Here is an 18,637-nt window from a genome sequence, read left to right as displayed (position 1 = left end):
CAATCTATTTCGCTTCCTATCCTTTCTTTGGGCACCGCCGCTATTCTGTGCAGGCACGGTCCCGTGACCTTCTTCCTTGGAGCCAGGTCTCCATCAGGGTCCCAAACCTGACAGAGGCCCTACCGAATCTTCCCCTGCAACACCCTCTGCCACAAGGTGTTGCCTGGTTCCCATCCAGTCAGCTTTCTCTCTAACTTCCTGCCTGACCCCCAGTCTTACCAGTATGTGAGGAGTGGCCTAATGAATAGAACCCTTAGCTCCCCCTGGAGGCCCGACTGTGAAATGTATTGGTGTCTGTGATACCTGGTCAGATGAACTCCTTCAGTGCCATCAGACGTACCATAGCTCCCCTTAGCGGCGGAGCCACAGTACTGCAACGACCAGGACTCTGGGGCGCTGCACTCCCCCCCCCCCGGTTAAATCCAGTACTCCGGGACTGGGAAGAAAGCAACAATACAGGTTAGCAAAAAGGCATACAATTTTGTTGAGTGCAATAACAATAAGCATACTTGAACAGAGCTTCCCTTTATGGGAGGTGAGGACACTTGAACGTTACAAACATGGTTAAACATCATAGCAACATGCTATTAACAACTTTCCTTACCCAACCGGGTATTCTACTTAGTGCAATTCTTTGAACAATAATTTAACGTTGCCTTTAAGGACATACACTCTAAATCCACTAAAGACCTTCTTATAATCACATTATAAGGCAATTTAACTTTTCATTCTCCTTCTTTAAGTCTGCAGGACCGCCTGTCCTAACGGCACCAGACCTTCTGCCTCTCCTTTCTATACAGGACCGCCCCTTTCAGCCCAGGCCTACTGCCCTTCCACCACTATACACAGTATAGAACATATCATTTTTCCTTCTGTTGAGAACCAACGGGCCATCTCTATATGGCTCTTAGGAGGACTCACTAACTAACCCCATACGGGTGCACTTTCTGTCCTCGTTCTTTCATCAACATTATAAAACATTTTTCACAATTAACTAGTTAGATACATATAACTTTTACATGTAAACATCATCATTTTCTTCTGTCAAGACATTATTACTATCTGTCTTAAGGCAATATCACCCTTTAAGTACAACAGGTGGACATCCCCTTTAAAAGGGGACCAAGTCTTCATGAGGTAGCATATCTTCTCAAGCTACCAGTCCATACTCAGCAAAGGCTCCGGTGCGGTATCTTCGCAAAGAGTCTCTTTCTAAGTAAAACCAGTAGGAAGCACCTTTAAGAAGGTGCAAACTATTTACAAAGAGTTTGTATCATGCACTGTTCATGATTGCGGCAGTTCTTGATAACAAGGGAAAAAGTAGAAAAAGCAAACAAAACAATAGGGATCCCGGGTCAACAAAGGAATCCCTTTAAAAGTTAACCCTGGACGGGTTTAGCAAAATAGCAGAGAAAAACAAAGAAAACAATTAACTTATTTACAATGGCAAAGCGTTCAGATATTTACTTAAACCAGTCAGGGGGCAGCACCGGCGGAGGCAACCCCTTTGGATATTGCCCGCCGCCTGGTACTGCGTAAGGTGGAGTACTGTCCCATCTGGGGGTTTGTGTACCCACTGTCTTCAGTGCTGGAGCATCAGTAGCACCACCCACCTGAGGAGGCGCCTCCTTGGCCGCGATGGTGGTTGAAGTGACGATGCTGCACGTTGTGGTCTTGGTGGTGATCATGGGCTGGCCACATGGGGGTACCTTTGCTACAGGGGTCAGCTTCACTGGCACCTTAATCGGGGACGCCACAGGATTCTGCCTCTTATGGAGGTTCAGGGCAAACCACCCCTTTTCCCCAAAGTGCCTGGTGTAACTAACCCCGTCCCCCGGGTAGAGATCCCGGCCTGGGTGGCCCTCGTTGAGGTGCGACTCGACATCCCTCCGGTTTACGAACACCTCCGCATACAGGCCCGGCTCTTTAATGAAGCCCCAGCCTCCGCGGAGCTTGAAGGTGGTGATGATGCCCTGCCTGCGCGGGGCCTGGTGAGCGGTGGGGTCCTTGCGGGCCCGGTCCTTGACCGCCAGGTCTTTCTGATGGTAGGCCTCCAGCCCGGCCTGGTACGTCTTTTCCTCCTCCTTCCACTGCTGTTCCAGCTGGGTCTGGTATTCCTCCCAGCTCAGGGCCTGCACCATCTCCCCTTCTCGTGTCTTCACCCCGGGGAATCCCATGAGGTCGGATCCTGGGTTCACCCAGCGGTATACCGTGCGCTCCGCACGGGTCTCACATGACAGGGTGGTTGGCGCGATCGGGGCCTTTATGCGGTGTTCCATGCCCGTGGCCTCCTCCCAGGGTAACAGGCGTTGGAGTTTATGGGTCCCAGGGAGAGGGGGTGCTGCAACGGGGCCCACTAACAAATCCTCCTCCGGCGGGACAGGGTCGGCGGACTCACCAGCCGGCGTAGGCTCCTCCTCCGCGACGGGTTCCGCTGGCTCCGTCGGCGAGAACTCCGGTCGCAACTCCGGCAGCAGTGGATCCGATGTCAGGAGACTCTCTTTCGGCACCACCTGGTGTGGAGCCCGGGCCTTCACATTCAGCTGGAGGAGCTGATCGATTAAGTCCTCCATCTCAGCCCGCAGGAATTCGGTGCTGTCCACGGAGAACTGGCTGCTGCGCTCATCCGGGTAGTCGGGGGAGACGTCCGCTTCAACCCCACTTTCGGTCTCGGAGCTGCTGGATATGGCGTTCTCCACGTGGGTCGTTTCCTGGTTCTTTTCCCGTTCTCTCCTTCGTGGGCGGTTTCGTTTTCTCTGTCTCCGCCCTCCATTGAGGATCAGGAGGCGGATCTCTGCTGCTGACGGACACGTCCTCACAGTGCAGAAATATTTAGACTGGGCGGCCATTGTCGTTCGCGCTCTCCAGCTTGCCTACGCTCACTCCACGCCCCTCTTCTTCTCCTGCGCTCTCCTCAGCGCTGCAATGGTGGCGGTTTTGGCGGTAATCCTTGTAGTAATGGCAATGCACAGTCCAAGCACAGTAAATCACAGTTCCAAGGCACACATGACCTGATTCTTCAGGCTTAAGTAGATCCTGTTCGTGACGCCAAGTTGGAGTGCCCCCCACTGCCGCAGGGCCGAGGGGTACCCGGTACCGGGCCTCTGAGTCTCTGTTCTGGGATTGTCACGGTGGCTAGACCCGGTCCGTGACCCTGCTGGGCAGTGGGAGACGTCGTCCAGTGAAAGAGTAGTGAATATTGATAGTGGTGCAGTTGTGGGGTGCAGGTCGCGGTAAATAACGAGGACACCAGGTTGCAGTCTCTTTACCTCTTTACTGAAGATCTCTGGGTCCTCAGTCCGGAATCCAGATAACCAGGCTGCGCAAGTCCGGCCGGTCCAATGGCACCTCCAGAGTTCTCTTTGCAGGTGGAAATCAGTGCCTTCCTTCTAGCGCTATGTGTTGTAGTCCTTCCCTGCAGTGCTTACGGAAAGTACCCCACAACTGTTGTGTCTGTTTCTGATGTTCCCTCACAACTCGATTAGATGATGTTCTGCTAATCCTCCGTCCCTCCCGATGTTCTGGTTAGGACGGCACCCGTATGACGGGTAGGCTCGGAGCTCTTCCGGGACCCTAGAGTCGCCCCTCTCCACAGGTTGCCCCCTATGTCTTCTTAGGTGATTTGGTGTGAGACAGCCCGCCTATGACTGACTGTCCTGCCGTTGGTTTGAAGTATTGCTTGAAGCTAGATGTATATATACTTCCTCGGCGTTCCGGCCACCGGTTGCACGCCTCAGTAGGATGTTGCCTCGGTCTTACAGCACGACTCCTACTGGTATTCTCCTACTTGCTTCGATCTCGTTTCTCACTCAGCACAATCTATTTCGCTTCCTATCCTTTCTTTGGGCACCGCCGCTATTCTGTGCAGGCACGGTCCCGTGACCTTCTTCCTTGGAGCCAGGTCTCCATCAGGGTCCCAAACCTGACAGAGGCCCTACCGAATCTTCCCCTGCAACACCCTCTGCCACAAGGTGTTGCCTGGTTCCCATCCAGTCAGCTTTCTCTCTAACTTCCTGCCTGACCCCCAGTCTTACCAATATGTGAGGAGTGGCCTAATGAATAGAACCCTTAGCTCCCCCTGGAGGCCCGACTGTGAAATGTATTGGTGTCTGTGATACCTGGTCAGATGAACTCCTTCAGTGCCATCAGACGTACCATAGCTCCCCTTAGCGGCGGAGCCACAGTACTGCAACGACCAGGACTCTGGGGCGCTGCACCTACATCATGCTGCTCTAAGATTACATACCAAAATCTGTCAGAGGGATAGAGCAGAGTGAGTGAGCAGAAGGCCAGACAGCAGACTGGAGCAGTCTGAGGCTGAAAGGAGAGTTGGGGAAGGCCAGAGAGGAGCTAGTCGCGGAACTTCAGCTGAGACGGAGCTGGTATGAGGAGAATAGTTGAGCAGACGTGGGGGTCTGCAGCTCCTGGCGGAAGGCAGACGGAAAGAAGAGAGCAGTTTGAAGGACTGAGGGGCAGAGGTGCTGCAGCTCCTGGAAGAGAAACAGAGAAGGAAGAACAGTGTATAGTGAGCATGCAGGAGAGCGAAGCACAGGCGAGTGACACTAGGGGAGGACAGCAGCGATTGAGCTATCTCCCTGCGAAGCGCAGATACCGGTAGCCAGAAGACCGAGGTTGTGTCAGACTCTAGGAGGCACAGCAGAAACCGGCAGGACAGCTTGATTACACATCACCTGTCTGCCCTAATACCCAGGAGACACAGTGGTGCATAAAGCCCGGGTCGTGATAGAGACCCTATAAAAAGGCTTGAGCCACCTGTCATACGGGTTTGTGTACCACCTTTATGGAGAACAGAGAGAACTTTGAGGACCTTGATTAAAGCCACAGGCAGCAAGGGACTAGATCAAAGCGCTGGTAGGAAGGCTTCTAACTCCACCTGGTAAAGGGGACTCTGATCTTGCTTCCAAGCCGGCCAGACCCTGCCAGTATCTGTGATCTGGTGCCCTGGACTGTGGATAATTGAAGTCTCCAGTAAACCAGGTAAAGAGACTGCAAACCAGTGCCCTCATTCTTTACTGCACCACTCACAATCTTCACCTACACACCGGGAGCCCTGGGGACATATATTATACCATCTCAGCTGCCTTAACATCACCCCAGAGGACCCCTTTAAGCAGCGTCGGTCCTTACTGACCGAATACCACAGGTGGCGTCACGAACAAACTTTATTCTCAAAACCCCTTTAAGGACATTCTCTTTAACATGGGCACCCAGGGCCACTGACTGGGTCGCCGCCACCATGACATCCCCCTGTAAGTACTGGACCCGGTACCGAGTACCCCCACTGCCCTGGCGGGCGACTCATTTTACACTAGAATTCTGCGGTAAACACCATGAATGAGTTTTTATGTTCATAGAATTGAAAAATAGTGCAACAGAGCTAAAACAAAGTGGACACAAAGTTACTTAAAAGGTTTTCCACTTTTAACATTATATCATTCATAGGCTAGCAAAGATTTATTGTAGCGACTCTGTTGTTGGGTATCCCGGGACCAGGGGCTCCTTCCCTGTCTATAACGCTAGGGGCACCCTAGCTTGCCCTGTTCACTGGATTACTTCTGATGGTGAATGTTATGGTTCTCAATGGCAAGAGAACATAGCCCAGCAAACATACGAACTAGCTCTTGGAAGGATGGAAACTAAACTGACCATGAACTAAACCTGCCGCACAACTAACAGTAGCCGGGTAGCGTAGCCTGCGTTTTATCCCTAGACGCCCAGCGCCGGCCGGAGGACTAACTAATCCTGGCAGAGGAAAATATAGTCCTGGCTCACCTCTAGAGAAATTTCCCCGAAAGGCAGACAGAGGCCCCCACAAATATTGGCGGTGATTTTAGATGAAATGACAAACGTAGTATGAAAATAGGTTTAGCAAAATTGAGGTCCGCTTACTAGATAGCAGGAAGACAGAAAGGGCACTTTCATGGTCAGCTGAAAACCCTATCAAAATACCATCCTGAAATTACTTTAAGACTCTAGTATTAACTCATAACATCAGAGTGGCAATTTCAGATCACAAGAGCTTTCCAGACACAGAAACGAAACTACAGCTGTGAACTGGAACAAAATGCAAAAACAAACAAGGACTAAGTCCAACTTAGCTGGGAGTTGTCTAGCAGCAGGAACATGCACAGAAAGGCTTCTGATTACAATGATGACCGGCATGGAAGTGACAGAGGAGCAAGGCTAAATAGCGACTCCCACATCCTGATGGAAACAGGTGAACAGAGAGGATGATGCACACCAGTTCAATTCCACCAGTGGCCACCGGGGGAGCCCAAAATCCAATTTCACAACAGTACCCCCCCCTCAAGGAGGGGGCACCGAACCCTCACCAGAACCACCAGGGCGATCAGGATGAGCCCTATGAAAGGCACGGACCAAATCGGAGGCATGAACATCAGAGGCAGTCACCCAAGAATTATCCTCCTGACCGTATCCCTTCCATTTGACCAGATACTGGAGTTTCCGTCTGGAAACACGGGAGTCCAAGATTTTTTCCACAACGTACTCCAACTCGCCCTCAACCAACACCGGAGCAGGAGGCTCAACGGAAGGCACAACCGGTACCTCATACCTGCGCAATAATGACCGATGAAAAACATTATGAATAGAAAAAGATGCAGGGAGGTCCAAACGGAAGGACACAGGGTTAAGAATCTCCAATATCTTGTACGGGCCGATGAACCGAGGCTTAAACTTGGGAGAAGAAACCCTCATAGGGACAAAACGAGAAGACAACCACACCAAGTCCCCAACACAAAGCCGAGGACCAACCCGACGCCGGCGGTTGGTAAAAAGCTGAGTCTTCTCCTGGGACAACTTCAAATTGTCCACTACCTGCCCCCAAATCTGATGCAACCTCTCCACCACAGCATCCACTCCAGGACAATCCGAAGATTCCACCTGACCAGAAGAAAATCGAGGATGAAACCCCGAATTACAGAAAAAGGGAGACACCAAGGTGGCAGAACTGGCCCGATTATTGAGGGCAAACTCCGCTAAAGGCAAAAAAGCAACCCAATCATCCTGATCTGCAGAGACAAAACACCTCAAATATGTCTCCAAGGTCTGATTCGTCCGCTCGGTCTGGCCATTAGTCTGAGGATGGAAAGCAGACGAGAAAGACAAATCTATGCCCATCCTAGCACAGAATGCTCGCCAAAATCTAGACACGAATTGGGTACCTCTGTCAGAAACGATATTCTCCGGAATACCATGCAAACGGACCACATTTTGAAAAAACAGAGGAACCAACTCGGAAGAAGAAGGCAACTTAGGCAGGGGAACCAAATGGACCATCTTAGAGAAACGATCACACACCACCCAGATGACAGACATCTTCTGAGAAACAGGAAGATCCGAAATAAAATCCATCGAGATGTGCGTCCAGGGCCTCTTCGGGATAGGCAAGGGCAACAACAATCCACTAGCCCGAGAACAACAAGGCTTGGCCCGAGCACAAACGTCACAAGACTGCACGAAGCCTCGCACATCTCGAGACAGGGAAGGCCACCAGAAGGACCTTGCCACCAAATCCCTGGTACCAAAGATTCCAGGATGACCTGCCAACGCAGAAGAATGAACCTCAGAAATGACTTTACTGGTCCAATCATCAGGAACAAACAGTCTACCAGGTGGGCAACGATCAGGTCTATCCGCCTGAAACTCCTGCAAGGCCCGCCGCAGGTCTGGAGAAACGGCAGACAATATCACTCCATCCTTAAGGATACCTGTAGGTTCAGAATTACCAGGGGAGTCAGGCTCAAAACTCCTAGAAAGGGCATCCGCCTTAACATTCTTAGAACCCGGCAGGTAGGACACCACAAAATTAAACCGAGAGAAAAACAACGACCAGCGCGCCTGTCTAGGATTCAGGCGTCTGGCGGACTCAAGATAAATTAGATTTTTGTGGTCAGTCAATACCACCACCTGATGTCTAGCCCCCTCAAGCCAATGACGCCACTCCTCAAAAGCCCACTTCATGGCCAAAAGCTCCCGATTCCCAACATCATAATTCCGCTCGGCGGGCGAAAATTTACGCGAGAAAAAGGCACAAGGTCTCATCACGGAGCAATCGGAACTTCTCTGCGACAAAACCGCCCCAGCTCCGATTTCAGAAGCGTCGACCTCAACCTGAAAAGGAAGAGCAACATCAGGCTGACGCAACACAGGGGCGGAAGAAAAGCGGCGCTTAAGCTCCCGAAAGGCCTCAACAGCAGCAGGGGACCAATCAGCAACATCAGCACCCTTCTTAGTCAAATCAGTCAATGGTTTAACAACATCAGAAAAACCAGCAATAAATCGACGATAAAAGTTAGCAAAGCCCAAAAATTTCTGAAGACTCTTAAGAGAAGAGGGTTGCGTCCAATCACAAATAGCCTGAACCTTGACAGGATCCATCTCGATGGAAGAGGGGGAAAAAATATATCCCAAAAAGGAAATCTTTTGAACCCCAAAAACGCACTTAGAACCCTTCACACACAAGGAATTAGACCGCAAAACCTGAAAAACCCTCCTGACCTGCTGGACATGAGAGTCCCAGTCATCCGAAAAAATCAAAATATCATCCAGATACACAATCATAAATTTATCCAAATAATCACGGAAAATGTCATGCATAAAGGACTGAAAGACTGAAGGGGCATTTGAAAGACCAAAAGGCATCACCAAATACTCAAAGTGGCCCTCGGGCGTATTAAATGCGGTTTTCCACTCATCCCCCTGCTTAATTCGCACCAAATTATACGCCCCACGAAGATCTATCTTAGAGAACCACTTGGCCCCCTTTATGCGAGCAAACAAATCAGTCAGCAGTGGCAACGGATATTGATATTTAACCGTGATTTTATTCAAAAGCCGATAATCAATGCACGGCCTCAAAGAGCCATCTTTCTTAGCCACAAAGAAAAAACCGGCTCCTAAGGGAGATGACGAAGGACGAATATGTCCCTTTTCCAAGGACTCCTTTATATATTCTCGCATAGCAGCATGTTCAGGCACAGACAGATTAAATAAACGACCCTTAGGGTATTTACTACCCGGAATCAAATCTATGGCACAATCGCACTCCCGGTGCGGAGGTAATGAACCAAGCTTAGGTTCTTCAAAAACGTCACGATATTCAGTCAAGAATTCAGGAATCTCAGAGGGAATAGATGATGAAATGGAAACCACAGGTACGTCCCCATGCGTCCCCTTACATCCCCAGCTTAACACAGACATAGCTTTCCAGTCAAGGACTGGGTTATGAGATTGCAGCCATGGCAATCCAAGCACCAACACATCATGTAGGTTATACAGCACAAGAAAGCGAATAATCTCCTGGTGATCCGGATTAATCCGCATAGTTACTTGTGTCCAGTATTGTGGTTTATTGCTAGCCAATGGGGTGGAGTCAATCCCCTTCAGGGGTATAGGAGTTTCAAGAGGCTCCAAATCATACCCACAGCGTTTGGCAAAGGACCAATCCATAAGACTCAAAGCGGCGCCAGAGTCGACATAGGCATCCGCGGTAATAGATGATAAAGAACAAATCAGGGTCACAGAAAGAATAAACTTAGACTGTAAAGTGCCAATTGAAACAGACTTATCAAGCTTCTTAGTACGCTTAGAGCATGCTGATATAACATGAGTTGAATCACCGCAATAGAAGCACAACCCATTTTTTCGTCTAAAATTCTGCCGTTCACTTCTGGACAGAATTCTATCACATTGCATATTCTCTGGCGTCTTCTCAGTAGACACCGCCAAATGGTGCACAGGTTTGCGCTCCCGCAGACGCCTATCGATCTGGATAGCCATTGTCATGGACTCATTCAGACCCGCAGGCACAGGGAACCCCACCATAACATCCTTAATGGCATCAGAGAGACCCTCTCTGAAATTCGCCGCCAGAGCGCACTCATTCCACTGAGTAAGCACAGCCCATTTACGGAATTTCTGGCAGTATATTTCAGCTTCGTCTTGCCCCTGAGATAGGGACATCAAGGCCTTTTCCGCCTGAAGTTCTAACTGAGGTTCCTCATAAAGCAACCCCAAGGCCAGAAAAAACGCATCCACATTGAGCAACGCAGGATCCCCTGGAGCCAATGCAAAAGCCCAATCCTGAGGGTCGCCCCGGAGCAAAGAAATCACAATCCTGACCTGCTGAGCAGGATCTCCAGCAGAGCGAGATTTCAGGGACAAAAACAACTTGCAATTATTTTTGAAATTTTGAAAGCAAGATCTATCCCCCGAGAAAAATTCAGGCAAAGGAATTCTAGGTTCAGATATAGGAACATGAACAACAAAATCTTGTAAGTTTTGAACTTTCGTGGTGAGATTATTCAAACCTGCAGCTAAACTCTGAATATCCATTTTAAACAGGTGAACACAGAGCCATTCCAGGATTAGAAGGAGAGAGAGAGAGAAAGGCTGCAATATAGGCAGACTTGCAAGAGATTCAATTACAAGCACACTCAGAACTGAGGGAAAAAAAAAAAAATCTTCAGCAGACTTCTCTTTACTCTCCTTTCTCTGTCAATTAATTTAACCCTTTTAGGCCGGTCAAACTGTTATGGTTCTCAATGGCAAGAGAACATAGCCCAGCAAACATACGAACTAGCTCTTGGAAGGATGGAAACTAAACTGACCATGAACTAAACCTGCCGCACAACTAACAGTAGCCGGGTAGCGTAGCCTGCGTTTTATCCCTAGACGCCCAGCGCCGGCCGGAGGACTAACTAATCCTGGCAGAGGAAAATATAGTCCTGGCTCACCTCTAGAGAAATTTCCCCGAAAGGCAGACAGAGGCCCCCACAAATATTGGCGGTGATTTTAGATGAAATGACAAACGTAGTATGAAAATAGGTTTAGCAAAATTGAGGTCCGCTTACTAGATAGCAGGAAGACAGAAAGGGCACTTTCATGGTCAGCTGAAAACCCTATCAAAATACCATCCTGAAATTACTTTAAGACTCTAGTATTAACTCATAACATCAGAGTGGCAATTTCAGATCACAAGAGCTTTCCAGACACAGAAACGAAACTACAGCTGTGAACTGGAACAAAATGCAAAAACAAACAAGGACTAAGTCCAACTTAGCTGGGAGTTGTCTAGCAGCAGGAACATGCACAGAAAGGCTTCTGATTACAATGATGACCGGCATGGAAGTGACAGAGGAGCAAGGCTAAATAGCGACTCCCACATCCTGATGGAAACAGGTGAACAGAGAGGATGATGCACACCAGTTCAATTCCACCAGTGGCCACCGGGGGAGCCCAAAATCCAATTTCACAACAGTACCCCCCCCTCAAGGAGGGGGCACCGAACCCTCACCAGAACCACCAGGGCGATCAGGATGAGCCCTATGAAAGGCACGGACCAAATCGGAGGCATGAACATCAGAGGCAGTCACCCAAGAATTATCCTCCTGACCGTATCCCTTCCATTTGACCAGATACTGGAGTTTCCGTCTGGAAACACGGGAGTCCAAGATTTTTTCCACAACGTACTCCAACTCGCCCTCAACCAACACCGGAGCAGGAGGCTCAACGGAAGGCACAACCGGTACCTCATACCTGCGCAATAATGACCGATGAAAAACATTATGAATAGAAAAAGATGCAGGGAGGTCCAAACGGAAGGACACAGGGTTAAGAATCTCCAATATCTTGTACGGGCCGATGAACCGAGGCTTAAACTTGGGAGAAGAAACCCTCATAGGGACAAAACGAGAAGACAACCACACCAAGTCCCCAACACAAAGCCGAGGACCAACCCGACGCCGGCGGTTGGTAAAAAGCTGAGTCTTCTCCTGGGACAACTTCAAATTGTCCACTACCTGCCCCCAAATCTGATGCAACCTCTCCACCACAGCATCCACTCCAGGACAATCCGAAGATTCCACCTGACCAGAAGAAAATCGAGGATGAAACCCCGAATTACAGAAAAAGGGAGACACCAAGGTGGCAGAACTGGCCCGATTATTGAGGGCAAACTCCGCTAAAGGCAAAAAAGCAACCCAATCATCCTGATCTGCAGAGACAAAACACCTCAAATATGTCTCCAAGGTCTGATTCGTCCGCTCGGTCTGGCCATTAGTCTGAGGATGGAAAGCAGACGAGAAAGACAAATCTATGCCCATCCTAGCACAGAATGCTCGCCAAAATCTAGACACGAATTGGGTACCTCTGTCAGAAACGATATTCTCCGGAATACCATGCAAACGGACCACATTTTGAAAAAACAGAGGAACCAACTCGGAAGAAGAAGGCAACTTAGGCAGGGGAACCAAATGGACCATCTTAGAGAAACGATCACACACCACCCAGATGACAGACATCTTCTGAGAAACAGGAAGATCCGAAATAAAATCCATCGAGATGTGCGTCCAGGGCCTCTTCGGGATAGGCAAGGGCAACAACAATCCACTAGCCCGAGAACAACAAGGCTTGGCCCGAGCACAAACGTCACAAGACTGCACGAAGCCTCGCACATCTCGAGACAGGGAAGGCCACCAGAAGGACCTTGCCACCAAATCCCTGGTACCAAAGATTCCAGGATGACCTGCCAACGCAGAAGAATGAACCTCAGAAATGACTTTACTGGTCCAATCATCAGGAACAAACAGTCTACCAGGTGGGCAACGATCAGGTCTATCCGCCTGAAACTCCTGCAAGGCCCGCCGCAGGTCTGGAGAAACGGCAGACAATATCACTCCATCCTTAAGGATACCTGTAGGTTCAGAATTACCAGGGGAGTCAGGCTCAAAACTCCTAGAAAGGGCATCCGCCTTAACATTCTTAGAACCCGGCAGGTAGGACACCACAAAATTAAACCGAGAGAAAAACAACGACCAGCGCGCCTGTCTAGGATTCAGGCGTCTGGCGGACTCAAGATAAATTAGATTTTTGTGGTCAGTCAATACCACCACCTGATGTCTAGCCCCCTCAAGCCAATGACGCCACTCCTCAAAAGCCCACTTCATGGCCAAAAGCTCCCGATTCCCAACATCATAATTCCGCTCGGCGGGCGAAAATTTACGCGAGAAAAAGGCACAAGGTCTCATCACGGAGCAATCGGAACTTCTCTGCGACAAAACCGCCCCAGCTCCGATTTCAGAAGCGTCGACCTCAACCTGAAAAGGAAGAGCAACATCAGGCTGACGCAACACAGGGGCGGAAGAAAAGCGGCGCTTAAGCTCCCGAAAGGCCTCCACAGCAGCAGGGGACCAATCAGCAACATCAGCACCCTTCTTAGTCAAATCAGTCAATGGTTTAACAACATCAGAAAAACCAGCAATAAATCGACGATAAAAGTTAGCAAAGCCCAAAAATTTCTGAAGACTCTTAAGAGAAGAGGGTTGCGTCCAATCACAAATAGCCTGAACCTTGACAGGATCCATCTCGATGGAAGAGGGGGAAAAAATATATCCCAAAAAGGAAATCTTTTGAACCCCAAAAACGCACTTAGAACCCTTCACACACAAGGAATTAGACCGCAAAACCTGAAAAACCCTCCTGACCTGCTGGACATGAGAGTCCCAGTCATCCGAAAAAATCAAAATATCATCCAGATACACAATCATAAATTTATCCAAATAATCACGGAAAATGTCATGCATAAAGGACTGAAAGACTGAAGGGGCATTTGAAAGACCAAAAGGCATCACCAAATACTCAAAGTGGCCCTCGGGCGTATTAAATGCGGTTTTCCACTCATCCCCCTGCTTAATTCGCACCAAATTATACGCCCCACGAAGATCTATCTTAGAGAACCACTTGGCCCCCTTTATGCGAGCAAACAAATCAGTCAGCAGTGGCAACGGATATTGATATTTAACCGTGATTTTATTCAAAAGCCGATAATCAATGCACGGCCTCAAAGAGCCATCTTTCTTAGCCACAAAGAAAAAACCGGCTCCTAAGGGAGATGACGAAGGACGAATATGTCCCTTTTCCAAGGACTCCTTTATATATTCTCGCATAGCAGCATGTTCAGGCACAGACAGATTAAATAAACGACCCTTAGGGTATTTACTACCCGGAATCAAATCTATGGCACAATCGCACTCCCGGTGCGGAGGTAATGAACCAAGCTTAGGTTCTTCAAAAACGTCACGATATTCAGTCAAGAATTCAGGAATCTCAGAGGGAATAGATGATGAAATGGAAACCACAGGTACGTCCCCATGCGTCCCCTTACATCCCCAGCTTAACACAGACATAGCTTTCCAGTCAAGGACTGGGTTATGAGATTGCAGCCATGGCAATCCAAGCACCAACACATCATGTAGGTTATACAGCACAAGAAAGCGAATAATCTCCTGGTGATCCGGATTAATCCGCATAGTTACTTGTGTCCAGTATTGTGGTTTATTGCTAGCCAATGGGGTGGAGTCAATCCCCTTCAGGGGTATAGGAGTTTCAAGAGGCTCCAAATCATACCCACAGCGTTTGGCAAAGGACCAATCCATAAGACTCAAAGCGGCGCCAGAGTCGACATAGGCATCCGCTGTAATAGATGATAAAGAACAAATCAGGGTCACAGAAAGAATAAACTTAGACTGTAAAGTGCCAATTGAAACAGACTTATCAAGCTTCTTAGTACGCTTAGAGCATGCTGATATAACATGAGTTGAATCACCGCAATAGAAGCACAACCCATTTTTTCGTCTAAAATTCTGCCGTTCACTTCTGGACAGAATTCTATCACATTGCATATTCTCTGGCGTCTTCTCAGTAGACACCGCCAAATGGTGCACAGGTTTGCGCTCCCGCAGACGCCTATCGATCTGGATAGCCATTGTCATGGACTCATTCAGACCCGCAGGCACAGGGAACCCCACCATAACATCCTTAATGGCATCAGAGAGACCCTCTCTGAAATTCGCCGCCAGAGCGCACTCATTCCACTGAGTAAGCACAGCCCATTTACGGAATTTCTGGCAGTATATTTCAGCTTCGTCTTGCCCCTGAGATAGGGACATCAAGGCCTTTTCCGCCTGAAGTTCTAACTGAGGTTCCTCATAAAGCAACCCCAAGGCCAGAAAAAACGCATCCACATTGAGCAACGCAGGATCCCCTGGAGCCAATGCAAAAGCCCAATCCTGAGGGTCGCCCCGGAGCAAAGAAATCACAATCCTGACCTGCTGAGCAGGATCTCCAGCAGAGCGAGATTTCAGGGACAAAAACAACTTGCAATTATTTTTGAAATTTTGAAAGCAAGATCTATCCCCCGAGAAAAATTCAGGCAAAGGAATTCTAGGTTCAGATATAGGAACATGAACAACAAAATCTTGTAAGTTTTGAACTTTCGTGGTGAGATTATTCAAACCTGCAGCTAAACTCTGAATATCCATTTTAAACAGGTGAACACAGAGCCATTCCAGGATTAGAAGGAGAGAGAGAGAGAAAGGCTGCAATATAGGCAGACTTGCAAGAGATTCAATTACAAGCACACTCAGAACTGAGGGAAAAAAAAAAAAATCTTCAGCAGACTTCTCTTTACTCTCCTTTCTCTGTCAATTAATTTAACCCTTTTAGGCCGGTCAAACTGTTATGGTTCTCAATGGCAAGAGAACATAGCCCAGCAAACATACGAACTAGCTCTTGGAAGGATGGAAACTAAACTGACCATGAACTAAACCTGCCGCACAACTAACAGTAGCCGGGTAGCGTAGCCTGCGTTTTATCCCTAGACGCCCAGCGCCGGCCGGAGGACTAACTAATCCTGGCAGAGGAAAATATAGTCCTGGCTCACCTCTAGAGAAATTTCCCCGAAAGGCAGACAGAGGCCCCCACAAATATTGGTGGTGATTTTAGATGAAATGACAAACGTAGTATGAAAATAGGTTTAGCAAAATTGAGGTCCGCTTACTAGATAGCAGGAAGACAGAAAGGGCACTTTCATGGTCAGCTGAAAACCCTATCAAAATACCATCCTGAAATTACTTTAAGACTCTAGTATTAACTCATAACATCAGAGTGGCAATTTCAGATCACAAGAGCTTTCCAGACACAGAAACGAAACTACAGCTGTGAACTGGAACAAAATGCAAAAACAAACAAGGACTAAGTCCAACTTAGCTGGGAGTTGTCTAGCAGCAGGAACATGCACAGAAAGGCTTCTGATTACAATGATGACCGGCATGGAAGTGACAGAGGAGCAAGGCTAAATAGCGACTCCCACATCCTGATGGAAACAGGTGAACAGAGAGGATGATGCACACCAGTTCAATTCCACCAGTGGCCACCGGGGGAGCCCAAAATCCAATTTCACAACAGGTGAAGATGCCAGGGCCACGTACCTTGCCTTATCTTCTGAATCCACCCTCAGACTGTACCTTTCCCGCACCCAGGGAAGAGGGGAGTAGTAGTGTACCGTAATACACCAACCAGACTAACAAGGTAATACAAACAGGGATTAAGGAAAATACCAATCATACAAATATACTAACACAAACAACAGAGGTAAACACCAGGGAACGGAGGATGGGGATGGGGAAAAAACAAAGTAGGAGCAGAAAGGGATTAGCACACACCCAAAACCTCACAACAGTCTCAGATAAATCTACCAAATGCCTTCTCAAACAACTACAACAAACCACCATCTCCTAACTATGCAACATGAAGCTAGCTCTGGCAATGAGTGCTTGCCAGGGCCAAGGTTATATGGAGATGGGAGTGGCTAACAGTGAACAGCTGAGAACCTAAATGCAGGAAAGCTTCCAGGAGCGCTCAACTGAGCAGATTAACCCCAGCACTGCTAAAAGAAACCATTTAATTTGACCGTGAATTGCTTCTAATCAGTGCAGGAGTAGGATAAACCAGACGTTGGGGTCTTCTGGCTTCCTGTCTGTCACGAAAAAATGCTGACAGTTATAACAAGGCACTTGGTTATCATTCACACATCCATGTTTAAACACGTACGTGAAAAAATGATACCTGTGTTATCGGTGCTGTGCATCATGTGTCATTTGTTAGTTTTACCAACTTGTAATCAGTGTTTTTTATGGATAGATAAAGAAAAAAATTACAAAGCTTCTCCTATACTTTACAATGTTAGACACGGAAGGCACACAGATGACACACAGACGCCATCCGTGTGCTGTATGTGTTTTTCACGGACCCATAGACTTGTATTGCTCCTTGTCATCCGTGATGCCGGTAAAAAACGACCATGTCTCTAATGGAATGTTCCTTTATGGAAGTATAAGTAGGTAGTGACACTTACATGGTAACAGTGCCAACTTTTCTGGAGTTCGCCAATATTCATCAGATGAGCTCGGGGACAGTTCAGATGACGGATTATTAAAGGTATGCTCTTGCTGTTGTCCTTGACAATGCTGCCATCTTGTGGTAATTGGACTGCTAGATATATCAATCTGTCTTTCCCGTCTTCTTAATATGCTTCTCTTGAATCTTGAATACGAAATCTTTCCAATGTCTGGAATCTAAAGTACGATGAAAGACAGCAAATCACATTTGTATTAAACTTAAGTGATATAAAATTAAAAAGAGGAGAAAATGATAGAAAAGGTAATGAAAAGAGGTTTATCACAATTAACTTTATCGGCATGTTAATTAAAAAAGTAATGTCTCAAAGTGTGATCTATGGATCTCTTAATTAGACCATGAAATACAGGCTTTCATTGATTCACCATGCAAGTTGTTTGGGGTAAAATCTCTTTAAAGCGAAGGTGTGTATGGGACAGAAGGATTCAGATGGGACGTTCTGTGGTACTGGTTATAACAAACTACAACGTTCTACTTCTTGCTTACATTAGAGGGGTTGTCCAGGCTTGGGGCTCAGTCTGCAGTCACTCTATGTTTAGTATAAAGGCATATAAGAAATGGTACAAAAAATACATAAAAGGTTCAAAAATAATAAATGACAATGTCAATAATTAAAATAACTCACATGGAAAAAGGTGGATGCTCGGACTTCTGGCTACTTGAGGTATGGGCTATTGCTTATAATATGATCTTTACTTAATTGGTATACGCATTGGAATATATGTGGCTTATGGAGGTATAGGTACTCACTATTGTCTATATTGTTCATTCTATATTTACCTGCACCATTTTAGTACTTTATACACTCATCATGTTTTACTATGTATTGTTGGATATCTTGAGCACATGCTTGGTTTATTTATGTCTGTACCTTTTTCCATATGAGTTATTTTAATCTACCGTATTCTTAACTACACAGAATATACAGTACAGACCAAAAGTTTGGACACACTTTCTCATTTAAAGATTTTTCTGTATTTTCATGACTGAAGGCATCAAAACTATGAACTAACACATGTGGAATTACATACTTAACAAAAAAGTGTGTGAAACAACCGAAAATATGTCTTATATTCTAGGTTCTCTAAAGTAGCCACCTTTTGCTTTGATGACTGCTTTGCACACTCTTGGCATTCTCTTGATGAGCTTCAAGAGGTAGTCACCGGGAATGGTTTTCACTTCACAGGTGTGCCCTGTCAGGTTTAACTCCTTTCTGACATTAGACGTACTATCCCGTCGAGGTGGGGTGGGCCCGTATGCCCACCGACGGGATAGTACGTCATAGCTATCGGCCGCGCTCACGGGGGGAGCGCGGCCACACACGGGGGGAGTGGGGCCG

At 47.6% G+C, this 18,637-nt stretch overlaps 1 protein-coding gene across 1 annotated transcript in view; it reads right to left on the bottom strand.

Annotated features, from left to right (window-relative positions):
- CDC20B (cell division cycle 20B) overlaps positions 1-18,637 on the bottom strand; it is a 76,556-nt gene that overhangs the window by 38,238 nt on the left and 19,681 nt on the right. The window contains 1 exon segment of the mRNA XM_077285098.1: positions 17,237-17,456. Coding sequence (XP_077141213.1) covers positions 17,237-17,456 — 220 coding nt within the window.

This window comes from Ranitomeya variabilis, chromosome 1, assembly GCF_051348905.1.
Source record: "Ranitomeya variabilis isolate aRanVar5 chromosome 1, aRanVar5.hap1, whole genome shotgun sequence".
Lineage (NCBI taxonomy): Eukaryota > Metazoa > Chordata > Amphibia > Anura > Dendrobatidae > Ranitomeya > Ranitomeya variabilis.
This window is presented reverse-complemented; position numbering and strand designations above follow the sequence as displayed.